This window comes from Pantherophis guttatus, chromosome 4 (genome assembly GCF_059756535.1).
Source record: "Pantherophis guttatus breed Tessera chromosome 4, ASM5975653v1, whole genome shotgun sequence".
Lineage (NCBI taxonomy): Eukaryota > Metazoa > Chordata > Lepidosauria > Squamata > Colubridae > Pantherophis > Pantherophis guttatus.
In genome coordinates, this window is record NC_142066.1 from 73,750,576 (window position 1) to 73,775,884 (window position 25,309).

At 41.2% G+C, this 25,309-nt stretch overlaps 1 protein-coding gene across 10 annotated transcripts in view; it reads right to left on the bottom strand.

The window, feature by feature from the left end:
* The window catches only part of HECW1 (HECT, C2 and WW domain containing E3 ubiquitin protein ligase 1), a 296,682-nt gene that overhangs the window by 95,570 nt on the left and 175,803 nt on the right, over positions 1-25,309 (bottom strand). For all 10 annotated transcript variants that reach the window (XM_087892405.1, XM_087892404.1, XM_087892401.1 and 7 more), the window contains 2 exons: positions 14,444-14,538; positions 3,757-3,832 (listed from right to left, as the gene is read on the bottom strand). In XM_087892405.1, coding sequence (XP_087748531.1) covers positions 3,757-3,832; positions 14,444-14,538 — 171 coding nt within the window. The remainder of the gene's footprint in view (positions 1-3,756; positions 3,833-14,443; positions 14,539-25,309) is intronic.

The window sequence follows — 25,309 nt, forward strand, 5'->3', positions numbered from 1 at the left end:
GGCTGGTTGAAATTGTTTTTTCTGCAGTCCTAACTTTCCACTGAAGTCTGTACCTGCCCTGTTTGATTATTGTACCAAACCAGACAGTTATAGAAGAACAAATGACAGAATCAATAATTTCTCTGTAGAACTGTATCAACAGTTTTGATAACTAAACAAGATTCAAAACCAGTGAATTAAGTTTTGATTATTGCTCTGTGATGTAACTGAATAAAAGCACATTCAAAATCATGGTAGCATTCAAAATATACTCAATCAGGGCAAATGGTCTGATGATAATAGATGGGGGCAAAGACGCTTCAAATGCTGAAATAAAAAAAAGAATGTGGCAGCCAAGGATGAAGGTATGTAAGAAAAGAGAAAGAAGTTTATGTTCAGTAATACAAATCCAGAATAAAAAATATTTTGAGAAACTGAATCCTGAAAAATCTAAAAAAATTTCTATGACTTCTTGAATAGCTTGTACATTACATAACATAGATAAATTTTTGGAGGTTAATCTATTAAATTGATGCAGATAGAGACACAATAATAATTAACACACAGAGAGACACACATATGTATGTATTATGCATGTATGTTTATTTGGAGATAGAGCAAGTTACTGTTTTCTAATATAATTGTGTATAGCAGAACAGTGACAGTGGCATAATTCAGGAAAATAACTTTTAGACACAGACAAAAAACCCTGAGACTACAACCCCCACTATTTCTAATCAGCATATCTATTTCAGAAGTTATTCAACATAAAAGACAATTCCAAATGGATGAAGTTGGGCTTTATATTGACTAATTAACTTGTATGAAGTTAAGGGAGCTAATTATAAAGAATAATATACAATAATTAACTATAAAATATGTATAACAACATGACTAATACAAAGAGCATTATTTTATTAAAGGTTTCAGTAATATTTTTGTCATAACACTTAAAGCTTTACAAGACTGGCCTAATCTGAATACAATAATCCCAGAGCAAAATCCCTCTCTTCGTAAATAGGTTGTCACCTATCTACGAAGAAGAGAGCATGTGGAGTTTACAATGTAACAACACTAATTACTAAAATAAGAGGAATGTCTTCAAAATACAAATATACTTCTTTGGGGAAAGTGAACAACAAATTAACCTTGGGATCCTGGTGATATTTCACTTATGTATTAAAAAGAAGGAAATATTTTAATGTTTTAATGCTATTGCTAACGGACATGGCTGTTTTTAACTGTTTCCAGAAATAATAAAACAATTATAATTAAGTGGTTTTTAAGCCAGGAAAAAGTGCTGAGAAGAATGAAGGCACATAGGTGGATCTTTAAAGTAATTTTGAAAACCTGCATTCCAAGAAGATGCAGCAATTTCTTATTAAGAAGGAAATACTCTGGCTTCCCTGAAAGGCAGTTTATCCGCCACCATTATTTTTTGCTCCTCAAAAGCTCAGCTAGAAATGAGACTCACCAGACAAATAAAATTAATGAAAGAGAGGATGTGTTTCTTAGCAGACAAAATCTAATGGGATAGAAAGCAGGAAAATCACTGTCTTAGACCAATCTCCCAAAGAGATTTGCTGTGGAGGAAAAAAAGGGGAAGATTTATCTGCAATACAAATATATTAAATAATGAGCCCTACTTTAAATATTATAGAAAAGCCAAGTGAACAGATTTTAATGACAAGGCTTTCCTTGAGCCATAAATGTTTTGTCTAACAATGTGACTTTTTTTACTATTAATTAACATTTATTATAATAATTATTTTCTACTCTTTCAAATATTTTAAAGCCACTATTATGTGGCTCCTGATCAGTTAAAAGGGAATGTTTTTCAATAATTTAAATCTATCATAACGCTTTATCTAGTGACATCTCAAAGAATACGATAGTTTACTGTATTTGCTCATTTTTACGATGCCTATAAGCCAGTGGTGAAATGTAAAATTTGTTACTACTGGTTCTGTGGGCGTGGCTTGTGTGTCTGTGTGGGGGTAATGTAACTGTGTGGGCGTGGCCAACTTTTTTTTTTTAACTTTTAAAAGCATTTTTTCTACAACCTCTTCAGCCGAAGAGGTTGCAGAAAAAAATGCTTTTAAAAGCGTCTGATGATCAGGCAACTCAGCTGGGATCGTCAGAGGCTTTTAAAAGCATTTTTTTTCTACAACCACTTCAGCCGGACGATCATCAGAGACTTTTTTTTTACTTTTAAAAGCATTTTTTTGGCTGAAGAGGTTGTAGAAAAAATGCTTTTAAAAAACAGCCTCTGATGATCACGTGGTTCAGCTGGGCATGAGGGGAAGGGACACAGGGATTTTTGCTACCAGTTCTCCAAACCACCCACCTCCATCGCTACCGGATCAGACGATCCGGTCCGAACTGGGAGCATTTCACCCCTGCTATAAACACATGTCTTTAGTATTTTATTTGACAGTTTCCAAGGCAGTGATAAATGAATTAATATTAGAGCAAGGAGACACAATAAGAAGATTGGTACAATAAAGAATAAAATAAAATATCTAAATTATGGTCCACGGAGGTTGACTGGCAAGAACCGATACTGCTGTATACTGAAAAAATATTGGCAGCAACATGATTTTAAAATTCTAGTATGTACTAACTATGCCTCTTCCTTTCTCCTAAGAAGACAATGATCCTCCATGTAAAACTGAACAATGCTTATTTTACTAATCTTGATGAGAAATATTAAAATATTTCTTCCTCTTTAATATATAACTGAATATATAACTGAGATATTACCAGGACCCCAAGTCAGAGGTGGTATTCAGCCAGTTCTCACCATTTCGTGCGAACTGTTGGAGGAAATTTGGCCAAGGTCACTGAACCGGTAGCGATGGCCGGCTGGCCACACTCCCGAACTGGTCCCCTGGTTACTGCTAGCTCTTCCCACCCGTCATGTTCATCACCGCCATGTTCTTCAAGCATGCGCATTCCATTGCCTTGCAAGTCCAATGGGATGCATATGCGCGAAGAAAATGGCAGCGACGGCAGCAGCTTTTTCCATGACCTCTGGTTCTTTTCGATGGCCTGCAGCCAAAGGAGGCTTCTTTGCCAGCTGCTTTCCAGCAGCAGTGGCTGGCTGGGGGCCACCAAAAACTCTGGTCAGATTGCCTTCCGGACTCTGGACCAGCCACTGTGGAAGGTAAGCAGCCTGAACAAAGAGATGGTGGGGGGGGAGGAGGAGGCGGAGCTAGGACCGAGGCCATTAAAGGAGGGTAAATGGGGGTGACTGGCGAAGGTAGATACGTGGAAATTCCAAAAATTTTCCTACCTTTTCCAGTGGGTGTAGCTAGGTGGGGGGATCATGTGACTGAGTGGGCATGGCCAACTTGACATCACTCACTCACGCCCGCTCAGTCTCATGCTCCCCACCTAGCCATGCCCACTGAACTGGTAGTAAAAATTTTTGAAACTCACCATTGCCCGAAGTTTAATTTATTGTCTTTCTTTGCACAGAACTACTTTGCGTCTTGAAGACTTTCTCTGGATTTTTTTTTTTAAAAAACTTTCCTCTTATTTTAGTAAACAATGTTGTTACAGTGTAAATTAATCATTCTGCAAGGTGCTCATTTTGCCGCATCCTATCTATTCCAGGTGCTTTCTTATTCGTAGATAGGTGACAATAAAAGAGAGGAGTTTACCTTTGGAATATTGTATTCATATTAGTCCAATTTTATTGAGTTTAGGTGTCATGACAAAAAAAAAAATCACTGGAACTTTTAATAAGATAATGCATGCTACAGAAAAACATACCTGAAAGGGAGAAACTGATCAGCCTTCTGCTTCCATGCCCCTGGCCTGAATCTTCACTAGTGATGTTTTTAAAAATCTGTAATGAAGAGAAAAATATCAAAAACATCAATACATTTTCTAGAGTAATATTAACAACTTAATCCAAGAAGCATAATAAAGGAGAAATCAATTATAAGCATTCATTAAGCAACTATTGATTAAAACACTTCTGATAAATCCATGTTTTCAATGTAAAAAGGCTACAGGGGAGCTTCATCCCAAAGAAGTTTAGGAGGCAAGACAAAGAATTACTATAATTTGATGCTTTTGGAGAAGGAACTTTCTCTTATCTTTACAAATCACAATTACTTATTACAATAAGTTAAATCACTGCCATACAGATGATGATTTTGTACTCATTACTAGGCTTGAGAACAATGAAATGAAATGAAATATAATCTCCTGTATGTCAAACGAAATACCTAAATACCATAAAAATTAAAATGAAGTTTACTGCACCCAGTTGCATATCCTAAGAAATTTTTCTTATTATTTGTGCATAAAATGCCAGTTTTACACAGTTCTAGCTGTCCAGCTTCTGATGATCTGAACAGGAAAGTTGTAGGTAATTCCAACAAAAGCATATCTCTAGCCTGAGATGTCATCAATTTAATAGGCAACTTTCAGGGGAAAAAAAAGAAAGGCATTCCATTGTCAAACCAGCAATTTAACTGAACATTACCTATTAGGATAGTGTTCCAGATTTCACTGGATTTGCTTTGCAATTTGTACCACATGCTGTTATTATTTGTTCTCAACAGGCCTCCTTGTATAGCATTTTCTTGTGTGTGTTTTTCCCCCCAACCATCCAATAAAGTGCAAATAAGCCCATTATCAAAACTAAAACTACAAAACTACAAAAGGAATAAGCTGCCGCTCACAAAAGCTTCTGCCTTTTAATAATATTCAGAAAAAATACTACCAGATTCCTTCTAATTTTGTTTGCCACCATAGTCTAAGAATGTTATGCTGCTATAATGTTTATAAAATCTCATTACCTATTTTGGCCACACTTTCTCTTACAATGATGTCCACTCTAAGTAGGTATCAAGTTGGATCATGTTCTACTATAACCAAGCATTTTTCTCATATTCTTTGGAAGGCCAATGACAATTATCACTGAAATAGGTTTTGTGTCAACCACATTTTTTACTTCTTGTGACTAGAGAATTTCAGCAGGTGGCAGCATTTCTTCTCTAAGCAGGGTCAGCCCTAATTTGTATTTTAGGAGGGAATTCCACAAAATTCCACCTGCGGTTTCTAGGCTTATCACCTTGACTGAGTAATTTGGGGGGGTGGGGGGAGAATCATGAAAAGGGATAGTGACAAACACTTTAATTACGCTGGTAAGAAAACCCCATGAACATAAACACCAGGAACTAAGCTCTCAACTCAAGGGCATTTTCACCTTTAGTCTATAAGTAATCAAGATGCAAATGATTCATCTAAATTTTAAATCAAAGAAAAAAAAACAGTTTTGGTGGTATTTTAAAACATTAAAAAAATAAAGAGATCTTTTTTCTAGAGCAGTTCTGCATTAATAATTTGACAGAAATATTGTTCAGTGTTGGGAAAGGAAGACAACACACTTCATTTTACTTGGTTTGAAGTCAAAGTAAGATTTGAAACTAATAATACTCAGAATTCTCTTTCATTAATCTTATGCCTTTAGCAATACATACATTATGTTGTATGGTTTATTAATATCTACATTACATGTTGTGAGGATTTGTTACATTTATTCTTTATAGGTACATTGTTTCTGTATTTATTATTTCAATCTCCTTACAAATGAAATTTTGTTTTGCTAGGCCATCTGACCGATGTGTATTCTGAGAATATGAAATTTGCAATTCTGAAAATAACATAAACTTTAATTCCTCAAACTATATGGAGGGATTTTCCAGCAGGCTGTAAGAAAGACTGATGCATCTTGAAGTTTCATATATGAACTTAATATATGAGATTAAGGTACATATCCACTCTGTAGCAATCTCACCATCAGTTATAAATCTATTTTGTACTTCTAAATGCAATATGTGTTAGAGTTGACATTTACAGCAGAGAAATCTTAGGAACATGATTGTTGCCTTATAAACAGAGCACCATTCAGACTACGCATAGGGGAGGTCATAACTTCAAGAGAAAATAATTAGTTGAGTTATGCCACTTCTGATCTGTAAGAATCTCTTACCTAACCATTATTTGGAAGATAATTTGTGCTTCCTTTCAGAAATTTCATAAATGTTGCAATCATGAATCTCTGCTATAAACTACAAAAGGAATTGCCAGTGACTTTTCTCATTTCAGGGCATTACAGCATTTATTGAAATATAGACTATGTTCACTTCAAGCAGTGTGAAGGATATATCTGAATCACCTATTGTATATTCAGTTTCACAACTGAGAATAGAAAATCTAACCTACTCAGCTCTGTAATCCTTCTAAGTTGATTCAAAGTGTAAATAGAAAATGTACTAGGGTCTTGTCTCTTCCGAGCAGTAATAATCTGATCTGAATTAGAGCTGTTGTTTATGGTGGCTACAATTCCTCAACCACTTCTATAAAGAAATTTCCACCCAACCCCCCCCCCCCCCTCAGCCAATGAGCGTGTCCTCCTGTCAGCCCTGGAGGCCATCTTTTTTTTTGGATCTTCAGGGCTGCCACACTTGTATAGGCATGCTGTGGGAACTGGGAGGGAGGTTGGATGGCGACAGGGTGAGTTGTAAAGCCATAATAACAGTCTGTCACTGGGAGTCAAGGATGTTCAGCCTGCACCAGGAAAAGCATGACTGGGAAACAACTCCAGTTAGGATGGTGACATGATTGGACCATGTGATGGACATGTGGGTGCAGGGAAGGGACTCTGACTTTCCTTTGGGTGGGGAAAACTCAGGAGACTTTCAGATTCATGTTTTCCCAGATGTGTCAATATGACATCTCTAATAAAATGGAACTTTGAGGAAATGCCTGCCTCAGAGTCTTACTTTGTTGAGAGTGATACTTGGAACCCTGACATTAACCCAAATCTCCTTTAAAAGATCAACCCATGGTTATGTCCATGGTCCTGAGACCTGGGCGCTGGGCACTAGCCGAATTGCCAGGCGGCATAAAGACTCAAGGAAGATGGAGGAGTGACACTGATTTACCTAGTAGACTTTCTTGAAAAGAAGAAATATGTAAGAAATTAAAGGGAAGTCAAATGAGAGTCATGAAACTATTGATTTCTGTCCATTTTAAATATTCTATGCATGAGACGTTAGTTACAGAATAAAAGAATCATTGAATCAATTTCAGAACATATGTTTATGCATTTGAATATTAAGACTAAATTATAGTCTCCTGCTCCCCCCGCCCCCCCCTACATAATTTGGAATTATGTACTTCAGATTTTCTAAAGGATGGGTTTATTAATTTAGATGTTTATTTAAACTCATTCAGAGGACTGAAAATTTATTGTTTTCTGAGCATTCCCAAATTCCCTGCAAAATTAATTGTATTCAATAACATATCATCAATTCCCTTTAGAATTTATTCAACTGAACAAAACAGTATGAGATAAAAAGTGTGACAAGGAAAAGTATATGTAGTTCCCATCTTCAAAAATGGGGAAAAAATAGATCCAGGAAACCACAGATTTATCAGCCTGACCTCAATACCTGGGAAGATTCTGGAAAAGTTATCAAGGAACAAATCAGCAAACACCTAGAGACAAACAAAGTCATAACCAAAAGCCAACATGGCTTTGTCAAAAGCAGATCATGTCAGAAAAATCTTACTGCATTCTATGACAAGATGACAAAATTAGTGGACTAGAGGAATGCTATGGATATAATTTACTTGATATTTCAGCAAGGCATTTGACAAAGTAGACCACAATCTTCTACTTGATTAGAAAAATGTGGATTAGACAACATCACGACCAGATGGATTCATAACTGGCTGACCAACTGCACTCAATGAGTAGTCCTCAATGAAACTGCATCTACATGAAGGGATGTATGCAGTGGGATACCCCAAGACACTATTTTAGGCCCAGTACTCTTCAACATCTTCATCAATGATTTGGACAAGGGAATAGATGGGGAACTCATTAAATTTGCAAATGACACCGAGCTGTCAGGAATAGCCAACACTCCAGAAGATAGGCTTAAGATTCAGAAGGATCTTGACAGACTTGAACATTGGGCTCTATCTAACAAGATGAAATTCAATGGTGAAAAAAGTAAGGTTCTACATTTGGGCAAGAAAAACAAAATACACAAGTACAGTATAAGTGGTACCTCACTTTCAATGCTGCATCCAATTCTGGCCACCACAATGTAAAAAAGGTGTGGAGACTCTAGAAAGAGTGAAGAAAAGAGCAGCAAAGATGATTAGGGGACTGGAGGCTAAAACATATAAAGAACAGTTGCTGGAATTGGATATGTCTAGTTTAATGAAAAGAAGGTCTAGGGGTGACATGATAGCAGTGTTCTGATATCTGAAGGGTTGCCACAAAGAAGAGGGTGTCAAGCTATTCTCCAAAGCACCTGAGAGCAGGGCAAGAAGCAATGGATGGAAACTTATCAAGGAGAGAAGCAACCTAGAACTAAGAAGAAATTTCCTGGCAGTTTGAACAATTAACCAGTGGAACAACTTGCCTCCAGAAGTTGTGAATTCTCCAACATTGAAAGTTTTTAAGAGATTTGGAATTTCTCTCTGGCAATCCATTGTACAGAACTGTCAGCCCTTACTCTCTATAAGAACAGTAAAAAGTGCCTTGGAGAATCACTGAAGAGTTCTTTAAAAATCATTATAATAGTGTAGCTGATTTTTAAATTAAAATATACCAAAAATATCATGTGATGTACCATTTAACTTTAATACCAATGTCCTTTAGAAATCTCACAGCATGAACATAATTTGACATATTTTCCTAAAGGAATAAAATTTTTATACTGTACTCCTTTATTTATTTCTTGTGCCTTAGTAAAATTGTATGTGTCTACATACCATTAGAACTCTCGTATCTGTTTATAAACTTCAGTTGGACAAAATGGTGCATCATAGAGCAACTTCTGCTCTATGAAGTACCAAGGTACTTCAAATGGATTAATTTACTGAATGCATTCAAAATCTATTCAGACCAATAACCCAATTGGACTAAAATTTGGAAAAGTTGTGGCTGCTTCAGCACTGCTACCATGCCACACCGCTGTCACGATTGTCATTTCCAATGCTCCCTGACAGCTTCCCATTTTTCAACAAAGGCAAGAAGGTACAATAATAATAATAAACAAAATGCACAGATTGGGGAGGATGTGATAGTGTGGGTGGCATGGGAGATGATACAGGAGCAAATGGCAACTGAGGGAAGGGCATTAGAGGATGTGACTTTCTGAGCAACCTTTCCTACTGTCTTCCCCATTGACTTTATCCCTGCAAACTTCCTATAAACAAAGTCAGTGGAGGTTGTAAGTTCAAGGCCAGCAGGCTTATAACTGACTGCTGTTGGGTATGGAAGGGAGAAAGGGGCTATTCAAGAAGTGTAGCAAGGATTGGGGAGTGTGCATGAGGTGCATGAGAGGTATGGCAAGTGTTGGGGAGGTTGAATGAGGCTGCCTAAAGGGAATAGTATGGGTCACAAAGGCTGTGAAAGGATGCCCAAGAAGTGCAGCATGACTGGACCCTGTCCGGAGCACAAGGCTAGCAAGCCGTTCGCACCGACAAAGTTTACTGCAGGAGGCTTTCCAGGCCCAAAATGGGCTGGATGTGTGTGAAGCGCATGTGCAGGGCACACACATGCACAATGCAGGGGCGCATGTGCAATGCGGGGGGAGGCGTGCATATGCACAATGCAGGGCACATGCGCAGGAGTGGCGGCATGTGCGCGTGTGCAGGTGGGGGATTTGCATTGCATTTTGGGTGCTGGCATGCACGGATGCTGTTGCATGTGCGTGCACACACTTTTGGCACACAACAAGAAAAAGGTTCGCCATCACTGTTCTAGGAAAACAGTTATTCAATGCCTCTAAAAATAATCCAGGAAGAGATCAGTCATAAAGGGAAACAAGAAAGTATGTAATTTTTTTTCAAGGGAGCAAGAGGGAAGCTAAGAATCGTGAAAGTGGAAGAGCAGCAAATACAGAAAGAGTTACAACTGAATATCAAGTTGCAAAAAAATAACAAATTGCAAAATTGCAATTGCAAATATTTACCATGTTACTATGCAGTACTTCTGTTTCATGCACATTTAAATTTATGAGCAGTACACATCTATATTTCTTCCATAATCTAACCCTATAAAGTGGGGTTAAGGAATACAGATTGAAATTTATCTAGGGAATTTGAGGAATGAGGATGGACTAGAAACTAGATCTCTCTGTTATCCAGTACCTTAACCTTAAGTGCCCAATACCTTAACCACTATGGAATGTGGCCTGGATGGAAAAAAAGGACCAGGTAGCCAATACTTGGAGAAAATAACCCATAGAAAAATGAAAATGAGAAACTCCCATAGTTAATAACCTCTGCCCATTTAGGGAAGGGGAGGAGGAGGGGGAAATTAGCATTGGTGTGTGTGTGTGTGTGTGTGAGAGAGAGAGAGAGAGAGAGAGAGAGAGAGAGAGGAGGGAGGGGGAGAGGGAGGGAGGGAGGGAGGGAGGGAGAGAGAGAGAGAATGCTGTAAAAGAGCATAATGATTAGCCAGGTCCTAAGGGAAAATGTATAGTTCTTAGCTCTTTGAACTTTTAAATGTTTGCAGAGTGAATAGCTCATGACATAGGCAGAAAAGCATAAAAATGTGAATGGGGGTCGACTTAGGACATGATATTTCTCTGCTTTCTATTTTATCTCTTAAACTGGATATCATTAATTAGATGTTAATCTTGTTTTGATTTGTGTATGTTTTAAATTGTTAAAGTAGAGTCATGTTGAGATTTATGGGAGCTAGCAACTGACTGGCCCCAAATAAATGAGATTTATTGCATGATGTGTGTAAGATGCTAAAAAGGAGCTGTTGAAGTGTGGAAGGTTACAAATATACTTTGCAGCTATGCATCTTTGTATATAGATTGTTATAGTATTATTATCTACAGGCTATTAATGCTTCTACTGTATGATCATAACAGGAGAAATGCCCTGAATAATACAGCAGCTAAAAGATATCATCTGTGCATCAAAGCCATTAATATAGGGGTGTCAACTTGAATTCATTGAGGGCTGCATCAGGGTTGTGTTTCACCTGGGGGGGGCATGATGGGCATGGCCAGGTTGGACATGGCCATCTCAATATTAGTCATGTCAGGGGAATCTGTGGTAGCCCGGGCAGGGCTGGGGGAATCCATTGTCTCCAGAAGAGGAAGGCGAGACCAAGGAGAAAGCCAAACCCTTGACCTCCAGAGGAGCCTCGCCGTCTCTCTCAGGCCATGGAGAGGATCCCTGGATGGTGGTACAGGCTGTCTAGAGCCCTAGGCAGTGGAGGGCAAGTGCTCATCCCATCCCTCAAGCTCCTAGGGCACCAGGACGACACAGCTCAGCACAGGCCCATTTCCCCGATGAAGTGCTCAGTTACATTTACGTCTTCCTTGAGGCAGCTGCTGCTCTGCTCACTCTCCTTGGCCAGGTTACTCATGGTGTATGCGGAAGGGCAAAGTGTGTGGGTCAGAGGGAGGCCCACAGCCTCTCCAGGCAAGGACACCCAGCTTTGTAACCAAAGCATCCTCAGTGATAGGATGGGAGACTACCAGAAGAGATCAGGAAGAGGAGACAAGAGTATGGCGCAAGGGCAGCAGGGCTGCTGGTGGCCAAGTGCTAAGGCAGGACTTTCCTCAGACCCTGCCTCCCTCTCATTATAATCTCCTTCCTTCCTTCCTTCCTTCCTTCCTTCCTTCCTTCCTTCCTTCCTTCCTTCCTTCCTTCCTTTTCTTCTTTTTCTTTCCCTCTTCATTTTCCTTTCTTTCTTCTTCCTTCCCCTCTTTTCTTCTTTTTCCTTCCTTGCTCTCTTGCCATTTTTCCTTCTTTTTCTTTGTGTTTCCTCTTTCCCTTTCTCTTTTCCTGTCCCTTCTTGGATGCTCAAATGCAAAAGGGGAAACATTTCTCAATGCCTCCTTGCCTTGTGATCAAATGCCACTTTTGCTAGTAGTTTGTTTTGCTAGCACTCTGCCAGCAAAAATGGAGCTCAGGGGGAGCACACGCCCCTCCCAAGCTCCATTTTCAGCTGCAATGGCCTCCTCCAGCACTCTGGCAACAAAAATAGAGCTCAGGAGGGGAGCACACAGCCCTCCTGAGCTCCATTTTCGGCTGTGACAGCCTCCTCCAGTACTCTGGCAACTAAAACACAGTTTGGGAGGGGCGAGGGCAGCCCTCCCGTGCTCCGTTTTCAGCTGCGATGGCCTCATGCAGTACTCTGGCAGCAAAAACAGAGCTCAGGAGGGATGGATGCAGCCCTCCCAAGCTCCGTTTTCAGCTGTGATGGCCTCCTCCAGGACTCTGCCAACAAAAATGGCTGTCACCAGGTTGTAGATCAGGGCCCAGTCAGCCTGGACTGAGCCGAGGTACTGCTGGCCAGTCCTTCGCTGTTTCCAGATCTAAGCACCCTGTGGCAAGATCCAGCCCATGGGCCTTGAGTGTGACACCCCTGCATTAATACATAAATTGCTATAATGACCATCTTTTCTGTACTTTTGAAGGGAAAAAAGGAAAAAAAAGTTTATAGTACTTTTCCCCCCTTGCATTGATTTGCACTGTTCCTTTCAATCTGGTGCCTTAGCATAAACCCAACTGATCTGGAGCCAGTAACACCCTCATGACCCTAGAAAAGAGGCAATGACAACAATTTCTGAAAACTTCCAAGAAAAGTCCAGGAGTCCAGGCAATCACTAGGAGTCAAAAATTGACTCAGAGGCACTAAAACAAATAAATGTATCACAAACTTTCTTTCTTGCAACACAGTGGACATTGGTAACTTTCATGGAGTGGCTGTGTGTGAAAAAGTAAGGCTCTACATTTAGGCAAGAAAAATAAAATGCACAGGTACAGTATATGTGGTACCTTTCTCATTAGTAGTAACTGTGAGTGGGATCTTGGAGTCCTAGTGGACAATCACTTAAATATGAGCCAGCAGTGTGCTGCAGCTGCCAAAAAAGCCAACACAGTTCCAAGATGTATAAACACAGGGATAGAATCAAGATCACATGAAGTGTTAATATCTCTTTATAATGCCTTGATAAGGCCATACTTGGAATATTGCATCCAGTTTTGGTCACCACAATGTAAAAAAGATGTTGAGACTCTGGAAAGAGTGCAGAGAAGAGCAATAAAGATGATTAGGGGACTGGAGGCTAAAATATATAAAGAATGGTTTCTGGAACTGGGTATGTCTAGTGTGATGAAAAGAAGGACTAGGATGAGGATAGCAGTGTTCCAATATCTCAGGGACTGCCACAAAGAAAAAGGAGTCAAGCTATTCTCCAAAGCACCTGAGGGTAGGACAAGAAGCAATGGGTGGAAACTAATCAAAGAGAAAAGCAACTTAAAACTAAGGAGAAATTTCCTGACAGTTAGAACAATTAATCAGCAGAACAACTTGCCTCCAGAGGTTGTAAATGCTCCAACACTGAAAGTTTTTAAGAAGAGACTTCATTTGTCTGAAGTGGTGTAGGATGTCCTGCCTAATCAGGGGGTTGGATTAGAAGACCTTCAAGGTCCCTTCCAACTCTGTTGTTCTATTCTATTCTAAGAGGAATAAAAAAAAAGGGGGGGGGAGAAAAAATTGAGAAGTTTAAAAAAGAAGAATGTGTTTAGCTCAAGAACAAATACATTATCATCTCACTGCTGAAAAGAAACTGAGGAATTTCAACAGCAGCCCAACCAATTCTGTAATCTTGTAAAGCCATCCGTGTGAATCATGAGGAAGATTACATATCAAGTATACTTATGGAAATGTTTTCTGCTTATCATGAGATATGCTGTGAAGATAGTATACTTGGACTTAGATCTAACCTAGAACTAAGAAGAGATTTCCTGACAGTTAGAACAATTAATCAATGAAATCTCTAGCCTTCAGATGTTGTGAGTATTCCATCACTGGAGAATTTCAAAAAGAGACTGAGCAGTCATTAGTCTGGAATAGTATAGGATTTCCTGCTTGGGCAGGGGGTTGGACTAGAAAACCTCCAAGCTCCTCTCAAACTGTGAAAAGAAATGCAATTACCCTTGACTTTTAGTTTTATCAGTACTTGGTATACATTTTCAAGCCTAACTTTATAACTGTAGAATAGGAAAACTTTCATTTTTTAATTACAAATCAGATTTTACAACCTTCACAAAAAATTATTGGATTTTTTTCACACTTGTATTACTGTGTTTCCCTGAAAATAAGACCCTGTCTTATATTTTTTTTGAACCCTGAAATAAGCGCTTGGCCTTATTGGCATGCGCTCAAAAGTCCGATTGGGCTTATTATCAGGAGATGTCTTCTTTTGGGGGAAACAGGGTAAATTGCAAGACTACACAGAGAAGAAAAACTGGCAATGAATTATAGAACACAACAATTCAGCAAGTCCAGATTTAAAGATGAAAACTATTGATACCACTGAATCATAGTTATAAGCAAAAAAACAGCAGTAGCTAATGATCACAATCAAGAAGCCAGCGTAAAACTTACAGGGATTGCATTATTCTTCACTGTCACACTGGGAGTTGTTGCACGCAGTGCCCCACTCACTCCATGATAATATTTGAAGCAGATCTTTGTTTCAGCTAAAAGAAAAAGTAATAACTTTGAATTATATCTGTTGAGCAGACTCAATCATAGTACAAGAAAATACATTTTGAGTACATAACTCATGCACTCAAATAATTCTTCAAATTAAATAAAATTTAATGAATCTAATTAAAAAGTTATTTTTTAAAAACAATCTAATTACAGGTAGTCCTTGATGTATGACCACAATTGAGCCCAAACTTTCTGTTGCTAAGTGAGTCAGTTGTTAAGTGAAATTTGCCCCATTTTATGACATTTCTTGCCACAGTTGTTAAGAGAATCACTTCAATTGTTAAGTTAGCAACAGGGTTGTTAAGTGAATCTAGCTATCCTATTGACTTTGCTTGTCAGAAGGTTGCAAAAGGTGATCACATGACCCTGGAATACTGCAATCATAAATATGAACTAGTTGCCCAGCATCAAAATTTTGATCACATGACCATGGGAACACTGCAATGGTCGTAAATGTGAACAAGTCAAAAGTCACTTTTTCAGTGCTGTTGTAACTTTGAACAGTCACTAAATAAACTGTTGTAAGTCAAGGACTTTTGTCTTTTGATACGTAGGCTAATTTGAGATGGTATATAAATGGGGATCAGGGAGTTAGAGGTAATTAGATGAAAATATAGTAAATATGAAAAATTAGGAAATTATTTCTGAAAAAATGGGACTGACTCCATATTTGTTACTTTTCTTCAGTACAATATAAGTTATGCTGACCATTGCATAATTTTGATAGTTATGATCGCTGCAGTATCTCCATAGTCATGTGATAGAAGTTCAGACATATGGCAACTGACTCATATTTATGATGGATAGCCTTTGAAAAAGGCACATGTGATTCATACTAACTGATAGAAAATTGTTCAGAGTTCTGCAATAAGTTCAATGGTGTTTTATAACACCAGGTTTTGTTTTTCAGCATCATTTCCCTTATTTTTCTTCTCAAATTTGCCACATTAGCTTGCTCGCAAGGCAGTTTAATAACACTTTCTGTTGCTAAGTGAAACATTTGTTAAATGAATTTTGCCCCGTTTTATAACTTTTCTTGCCACAGTTGTTAAATGAATCACTACAGTTAGTAGTGATTGGTTAGTAACAAAAGGTGATCATATGATTCCAGGATACTGCAACCATCATAAATTTCCTGTAAGCCACCTTGAGTGAGTAGATGGCAATATATATATTTATATATATATATATAAATGAACATTTCATTTGGCAGTTGTCATGTTCCCTGTTCCATCTGAATTTTCAAAAGGTTATTTTAAATAAAAACAAAATGGAAGCTCGCAGACTCTAAAGTAAAGCACCCACTTGCTGCATACTCTTAATTATAAAAATACTTTTAGAATAATTTTATTCTAATTTTGATTTTAGAATAGAAACCATGTACTACTACTTTGCTATTTTATTTTTTTTTGTCTATTTACTCAACCCTCCTCCCCACAACACAATAATAAATTGAGGTGAACGTTTTGCTGAAGTACTGGTAATACTGGAAAGGTTTAGAGAGAACTTATATGGAACAACTTCACCAACCTTCCTTTTGATAAATGAGCACCATTTTGTAACGAGGTGAACACTGATATGGGCAATCATTTTATGAGAATGAATTTACTATTCTAAATATTTCAATTAAAAGGCAACCTAATATCCAGCACAAGTAACAGGAGCATTCATTCAGTTAAAGCACATAAGTGTTTATTATTATTACATATACGCAACAATTTAGGCAATTAATGATCAAAACTAAACTGGTCCTAGATAATGGTAATAGAATTCACAGAAGTCTGGATTTGGTCTCTTGGGCAACACAATGTCTCCAAACTGATGACTGATGACAAAAATCATCCGAAGTACTTTTTGATGCAGTGAAAAAGAAAATACAGTATATAAAATTTAGGGTGAATCATAATGAAACAATACTCAGATCAGTGTATCTGAGGTACATAAGTATCAATGAAACAGCGGTGAAATGCACTTACCTTTGCTACCGATTCAAGAATGTGAATGCATGCATACGCGCGCTTGCTACGCTCAAGCGTGCCTCTTCTGCACATACGCAGAGCCTTCTGCGCATGTGCAGAGAGTCAAAAACGGAACGTAATGGCATCCTGGAGCGTGGGCGGACTCTCCCGCCACCGGCGTTACCGATTCACACGAGCTGGATAGATCCAGCCGGATTTCACTGGCATAAAAAGTATTTCTGTAACCCATATCTAATGATAGAAATTTTAATGATATCTTCTTGGAGGTATTTGAAAATGGATTGAATAGAAGAAGAGTGTAACTTCAGGATCAAAAGCATAGTTAGTTTTTGACATTTGATAATATGAAATCTGTTCAACCACATTTGGCACTTTGAAGTATATGTTATTTGCTTTAAATTTTTGTACCAGAGCATGCAAAGATTTTTATATAGGGAAAGCTGATTTATCTATGTGTTGTCACTCCAATGATTTAGTGCATTCACTTATGCCAAGGAAAAAAGTCAAGGAGCAGCAATTGTTGTGTCTGTCTTATAATGTTATCATGTTTCACTTTAAATGCACTGTTTTCTGAACTATACACTCAGGCTTTCATTTATTAATTTTCTTGATGGCATGAAAGCCAGGTGGGTGGGAGAGATTGATTGGTTGGTGTTGTAGCGGGACGGTTATGGGATAGCAGAGCTCCGCAGAGTGCCACGAAACCCAGCCGATACATGGTTGCCAGGAGACCCTACACGGCCAAAGCCACCCTGGAGGGATGGTGAAGAAAGACGGGATGCTTTGTAGATCGCGAGGAAACACCAATTTCTTTGTTTGATCCAAAGAAAACCCTCTTGATTGGCAACAGATATGATGGCCATTTTGGTAAGACCAAAGCTGTGACAACTGGGACATAAAGAATATGTGTTGGAGAGGTTTGTGGGCAGAGGATTGAAACTGGGTGAGACAACTTTCAACTTCTATACTAGAGACTTAAACCCAAATAAAAGAATTCTTAAGAAAAGAAAGACTCCAAATCATTAAGAAAGCGGCGATTTAGCACATGGAGAAAGATTATAGACCTAAAAGTGAAACAAACTTTTAATGGAAGACTGTGAAGCTTTTTAATATAGAAAGACTGGACTGGAACTGGTATCAGCATGAAAAGTGATTCAATTTGTTTGATTACTGGAAGAATTTGTACAAAGAAAGAGGAACTTTGCTTTTTTATATTTTTTATCCTCCCCACCAATTTTTCTCTTTGACAGTTAGCTGTTTTATTTTTGCTTTGTTTAATGCTGGAACCTAGAGCGGGGGTGCCATCTACTAGTCAAAGAAGATATTATATTAGTATATGGTGGGAATAACCTTGGAAAGTAAGAATTATTTGATAACACAAGAATAACAAAGAGGAGAAGAAAGAAAATAGTGAAAGGCAAACAACACCTGGAAGGCTTTTTATTTTGGTTCCATATCTACTGGTGTCTTGGCTGCTTGGAAGTATTAGAGAGCCTTTTGAAGATTTCTAAGTCAAGGTGGATTACAATTAACAAGAAACTGAATATCTGACTTTGTGGATTAAATACATTTGGGAAAATTTGGTGGGACAATTTGGATTAAGATCATTTGACAGAACATTCTATGAGGCAAAAGAAGAAAAATTAAACAAGACTTTAAAAATTTGGAAAACTTAGAGGGTGCAAATTGGAAAATTTTAAGGATTATAAATTTAGGGGCTTTTGAGGAACAGTTCCAGGACTGTGTAATTTTTACTAATACTCGCATTGTTGGTGTTTCTGGGCACTTGGGATGTTGAAATTTTGGTGGAATATTGAGCAGTGATTAGTTTATCATCATAAAATGTTACAACAAGGAAAAACAAATTCAGTTTATAAAGAAATATTATTGATGTTTCAATGTATTAAGGAAGATATAACAAGGAATCAAGGGAGATGATGGAATTGATGCAGGATACAGGTGTGAGGCTAGAAAACCCCTCAACAAATGACAATAAAAAATGAGCAAAAAATTCTGAAAATAGGGGAGAAATCAGAAAGAGCTGAGGAAAGAACAGAGAAGATAAATCCAAAAATGATACAAGCTGATAAAGATATGGAAGAAATAGCAATAATTTCTAATACAGAACAGACAGAATATCCCTTAAAAGGGGTGTTGGTCTTACCTGATATGCTCCTTCTCTGTGTGCTGAGAGAGAATCCAAGGAATGGGTTAACTCTGCCTTTCTGCTCTTTAGACTGAGTGTCAATCTTTCGTAGCCATGCCTCCCTTGTCTCATTCCCAGTTTTGACAAAGGCATAATGATTGATTTGACATGTTTTCTGATCTGACTTGGCCATTCCTGGACTCTCTGGACCAAAATGGTCACTAGGGTGGGGTTGGATTCTCTCTCAGCACACCAAGAAGGAGCATATCATGTAAGACCAATACCCCTTTTCCAATGTGCTGAGGAGAATCCAAGGAATGGGACATACCAAAGCTGACTTGTCCTAAGGTTGGGCAGCAGTTTGGTCCGGAGTTCCCAAGCCTGTGTACACCTTCTGGAGAACTCCTCTGCTGAAGGCTGCTTCAGCCAAAGCGAAGGCATCCAGCTTGTAATGCCGTATAAACAGTGATAGGGAGGACCATGTCACTGTTCTGTATATCTCAATGGAGGCCTGTGTGGCCCACATCACCATAGTGGCCGTGCTTCTAGTTGAATGGGCTGTCACTTGTCGGGGTAACGGGAGAGCCTGAAGCTCGTATGATTTGGTGATGCATGCCTGTATCCACCGGCCTATAGTGGATGGTGTGACCTTATTGCCCAATGTGGAGGGTTGAAAGGATACAAAGAAGGACTCTGATTTATAAAAGGAGGCTGTCCTCTTAATATAGATGCAGAGACGCCTCTTGGCGTCCAAGGTGTGCCATTTTTTCTCTAGGGTGCGGATCGGGCCGGGCAGAAGTCTGGTAAAATTAGTTCCTGTGCCCTGTGAAATAAGGAATTAATCTTGGAAGGAACGAAGGATCTAATCGCAGAACCACTCTGTTAGGATGAAAAACACACAGGTCCTCTCTTATTGAGAGTGCCACCAATTCAGAGATGCGTCTCACCAAAGTGATGGCCACAAGGAAGGCCACCTTGCAGGTGTGGTAGTGAAGGCTGGCGAAGCACAAAAGCTCGAAAGGCGCAGAGGAGGGAGCCTAGAGAATCTTAGGCAGTTCCCAGGTGGGATATCTGTGTACTGCTGGAGGCTTTAAATTAGTTGCGCCTCTGATGAAGCTGTGCACAATGGAGTGTTGTTCTAGGGACTCCAGGTTCCCGCAAGATAACACGGAGGACAAGGCTGCCACCTGTCTCCGTATTGTATTGGGTGAAAGGCCCTTGTTTAACCCCTCCTGCAAGAAGTCCAAGATCTGGGCTACCAATACTGAGAGGGGATCAATAGGGGCCCTGAAGCACCAGGCACAAAAGGTTTTCCAGGTGCAATCATAGATCCGGTTGGTAGATGGCCTTCTAGAGGCCTGAATAGTCGTATCACTTGGCTAGAGTAGTTGTCCAGCCGCAGAGCTCTCTGCTCAAATGCCAGATGGTCAGTTGGAGCCATTGTGGTTCTGGATGGAGGATAGCTCCCTGACTGAAGGAGATTCTCTCTGTTGGAATCCTCCAGGGCCTAGACACCGATAGGTTGACCAATTCAGCAAACCATGGCCTTCTGTATTGGTAGTGCCGGTTTGTGTAACAAAACCGTAGGAATAGTTGGTGAACCGAGAGAATAGGTATGTGAAGGTATGCTTCCATCAGATATATTGATGTCAGGGAGTCGCCCTCCTGGATGCTGTCCAGTATGGACTGGAGGGACTGCATTTTGAAGCATCTATATACCAAATGCTTGTTGAGTCTTTTTAGGTCCAGAATTGCTCTCCACCCACCAAAGGACTACAAATAGAATGGAGTAAAATCCCTGTCTCTGCTGGTCCTCTGGAACTGGTTGGATGGCCCAAATGTCCAACAGATGTTGTATTGCAGTTTCCATGAGGACCCTTTTTGATTCGTTTTTTGAGACTGGGCAACGAACGAAGAACCTTGGGGGTGTGGAGAGAAAGTCGAGAGTGAAGCCTCATCTTACCGTGTTCAGGACCCATGCATCTGTTGTGGTTTCCTCCCATTGATCCATGAAGATACTTGGCTACCAATGGGAGGGTTGGAGTTGCAGTCATCTAGAGTGATGGAAGGAAGGAATTTCCATTGCCTCAAAATTGCCATTTGGACTGCCAAAGACGCGTTGGCCCGGTTTACCTCGGGGAGCTGGCAGGACAAGATTGACACTTATCTGTTTGCTCAACATGTGACTCCTTGCCCGCTCACCCATCGCAGTCCCGCGGAGGTTTTGATGGGGCGGCGGCTGCGAACGGTGATGGATCGTTTGCACCCTACCTATGCTCCAGAGGGCTATCAGGGTGTTAGTGTGGGGCTCAGGGCATTTAAGGAAGGAGACCTGGTGTTTGCCAGAAACTATGGGGGCGAACCTCGTTGGTTACCGGGACGGGTGATAGATGTAACCGGCCCCTGTTCTTACAGGATTCAACTGACTGATGGTCGATCGTGGCGCCGACACGTGGACCAACTGAGGGGCCGACAAGATACCCCATCAGACGCTGGGGACAGAAGAGACCCAAGCGTAGTCCTACAAGATGCAACACCACCCAGATACGCCCCGGTGGCCGTCACACTTCCTCCTACCCCTTGGGCCGAGTCTTGCCCAAGATTTACCAGCACTTCCGGATGTTCCCATTGGCTATGACGGCTCGCTGGCCACGCCAGCTCCTGACACTGATCTGCCCCCCTCCACTGCTGCAGCTGCGCCGGCGCTGAGACGTTCATCTCGTCTGCGCAGGCGCCCAGAGTACCTTAAAGACTACGTCTGTTCAAGCCAGGGGTGAAGGAGTGTTGTGTTCGGCGGCCCCGGCAACTGGGGACGCCACCCCGTGATTGGCCAAGAGGCGTGGCCTCCCTAAAGCGGGAGTATCTGTGGTTGCTGATTGGTTATCGTTTGACAAGCTAAGGAGTATAAATAGGCTGTCAGTTCTCCTCAGCCTAGTTCGTGTTTTCTCAATGCCTGTTGCTGTTTAATAAAGTGTTCTGTTTAAACGCAACCTCGGCCTAATTCATGCCTGAACAAACTATTTAACAGTTAGCAACTACAGAGTTTAGGTTAGCAAAACTGGAATAGAAACAGGGTTTATCTACAAATAGGCAAATTAGAATTAGTGGGATTCAGTTTCTTTTCGCTTTTACAAAACAACAACAAAACACTGTAGTGTGTTTGAAAGATCCTCTAAAACAAATTACCCAAGTCCCCAAGAGTACATATGACTTCTGACAGGCTGGAATGATGCTTTAACAATCGTATCAAAGTTGTTTGTCTTTCTGAGCTCAGTTTTCTCTGGCAGTTGCAGGAGGCCATTGCAGCCAAAACCAGTGCTTGCGAGGGCCGCATGCAGCCCTCCCAAGCTCTCTTTTCACTGGCAGAGAATTGCAGGAGGTTGTCCCAAGCTCCATTTTCATTGGCAGATTGCAGGAGGTCATCACAGCCGAATACAGAGTTCAGGGGCCCAAAAGCTTTGCTTTAAAAAAGGCTTTTGGAAGTGTTTTTCTAAAAAAAATTTGTCTATTTTTCTAGTTTTATAATCCAAATCTGCATTCATATTTGCATTAAAGTCACCTACAATGCATATATTTTCAAACTCCAATTCTATTATTTTCTTATGCAATTTACCATAGAAATCTTCTTGTTATTTGGTGCATATATTGCCACTAAAAGCATTTGTTTATAGATCATTGTTATCTCCACCATTAGAATCCTCCCTTCCTTGTCCATAAAAATTTGTTTAGCTTCTAATGTCTATTTAATGTAAAGTGCTACACCCCTCTTGCTTTGTTGTGGAACAGAGGCATATAACTTCCCAATTTTTGGGTATTCCAATACTTTTTGATATTGCTTTTTAATGTGTACTTCTTGTAAGGAAATTATGTCCAATTTTAGTTTTTCTAATTTATTAAAAGTCCTTTTCCTTTTTATTGCTGAGTTCAATCCATTTATGACTTTATCTTCCATAACTTTACTTATAGGTTTTGCTGTTCTAGTCGTTCTTATCTCTCTTGGTTCTTTTGCCCTTCTCTTGTTCCTTCTCTTATTGCTATTTCCCCCTGATCTTCTTTTTGTTATATGTCTCTTTCTTCCATGCATTCTTCCTGACGTCCGACCTCTCTTTCCTCTCTCAAGCACTCTTCCTCTTGTAATCCCAAATACTGGTCGTAGAATTGTTCCACCTTTTCTATTGAATCTAGTCTATACTTTTGCTCCTGCCAAGTTACCAATATTCCTTCTGGTATCAGCCATCTGAAATTCACTCCTTTTTTAATTAAACACTTTGTCAAGAACTGGCATTCCCTTCTTAATTCTCTTACTCTTCTCGAAATTTGTTTTAACACTTTTCTTTCCCTTTATACTTCAAAGGCGAAGCGTCTGAGGCGGCTCGGGAGTTCATGGCTTCCATGACAGCCATGGACTTGACCCAATTAATTCATGGACCCACTCACACGGGAGGACACACTCTGGACTTGATTTTTGTCTCTGGGCAGTGGATGAATGATCTTGAGATAGGGGCGGTAGCGATTGAGCCCTTGTCATGGTCAGATCATTCCCTCCTTAGGCTTGACTTTCTAACAACCACACCCCGCTGCAGGGAGGTGGAACAGACCAGATGGTTCTGCCCCAGGCACCTGATGGATCCTGATAGGTTCCAGATGGAGCTTGGGCCATTTCCTGAAGCTCTGACTCATGACTCAGCTGAAGAGCTAGTGGCCGCCTGGGATAGGGCGGCTGCTGACGCTTTGGACCGAGTCGTGCCTTTGCGGCCTCTGACCCGTCGCCGAGTTTACCTGGCTCCCTGGTTTTCCAAGGAGCTGAGGGAGATGAAGCGCCGGAAAAGACACCTAGAGATCTAGAAATCTAAACTATTTTTAAAATCTAACTATTTTTCCGCTCTTATCGCATCGGCAGATAACTGTCCGGCCGCCCTGTTTAGGGTGACCCACTCCCTCCTCCATCTGGGAGTGCGGGAGGATCCCTTGCAGGGTCGCGCTGAGGATTTTTTTCAGTATCTGCACGATAAAATCACTCAGATTCGGGAAGGCTTGGTCTCTGACTGGGTAGGTACAGACGGGATGATGGAGGCCGGTCTTGACAATGTCATTTGGGAGGAGTTCGACCCTGTTGCTCCCGAGGACGTGGACAGGATACTGGGGCGGCTGAACGCGACATGTTTATTGGATCCGTGTCCCTCCTGGTTGGTGCTGGCCTCCCGGGTGGTTACAAGAGGCTGGCTCCAGGGGATTATCAATGCTTCCTTGAGTGAAGGTGTCTTGCCACCTGCCTTGAAAGAGGCGGTGGTGAGGCCCCTCCTCAAGAAGCCCGCTCTGGATCCGGCTGTTTTGGCTAACTACCGTCCGGTCTCTAACCTTCCCTTCGTGGCGAAGGTTGTTGAGAGTGTGGTGGCGCGACAGCTTCCTGGGTACCTGAATGAAGATGTCTATCTGGATCCGCTCCAGTCCAGCTTCAGGCCTGGGCACAATACGGAAACGGCACTGGTCGCATTGGTAGATGATCTCTGGAGGGCTCGGGATAGGGGTTGTTCCTCTATCCTGGTCCTGTTAGATCTCTCAGCGGCTTTTGATACCATCAACCATGGTATCATGTTGGAGGGGTTGGGAGTGGGGGGCACTGTTCTGTGGTGGTTCTCCTCCTATATCTCCGACCGGACGCAGTCGGTGTTGGCAGGGGGGCAGAGGTTGACCTCGAGGCGCCTTGTTTGTGGGGTGCCACAGGGGTCGGTCCTCTCGCCCCTTCTGTTCAACATTTATGTGAAGCCGCTGGGTAAGATCATCCGTGGCTTTGGGGTGGAGTTCCATCAGTACGCTGACGATACTCAGCTGTACATCTCCACCCCAGGCCATCCCAACGATGCCTTTGAAGTAATGTCCCGGTGCCTGGAGGCCGTGCGGATCTGAATGGGGAGTAACAGGCTTTGACTCAACCCTTCCAAGACCGTGTGGCTGTGGTTTCCGGCGTCCCGATATAGCCAGCTATAGCCATCCCGATATAGCCATCGCTGGCTATTGGGGGTGAGTTATTGGCCCCCACGGAGAGGGCTCGCAACTTGGGCGTCCTCCTGGATGCATGGCTGTCTTTAGAAGAGCACATGACGGCCGTGGCCACGGGAGCTTTTCATCAGGTTCGTCTGATTCGCCAGTCCCGATCCTTTTTGGATCGGGACTCCACAGTCACTCAGGCACTCGTCACTTCCCGCCTGGACTACTGCAATGCTCTCTACGTGGGGCTCCCCTTGAGGAGCACTCGGAGGCTCCAACTGGTGCAGAATGTGGCCGCGCGGGGGATTTTGGGAGCGAGGGGTGCTCCCATGTGACGCTTCTCCTGCGTGAGCTGCATTGGCTTCCGGTGGTCTTCCAGGTGCGCTTAAAGGTGTTGGTTACCACCTTTAGAGCGCTCCATGGCATACGGCCTGGGTATTCAGGGGACTGCCTTCTGCCGCCGATAGACTCCCACCGGCCAGTACGCTCCCACAGAGAGGGACTCCTCAGGGTGCCGTCAGCCAGGCAGTGTTGGCTGGCGACCCCCAGGGGGAGGGCCTTCTCTGTGGCAGCACCTGCCTTCTGGAACGACTTGCCCCTGGAGATACGCATGATACCAGATCTTTGGGTTTTTCACCGTGC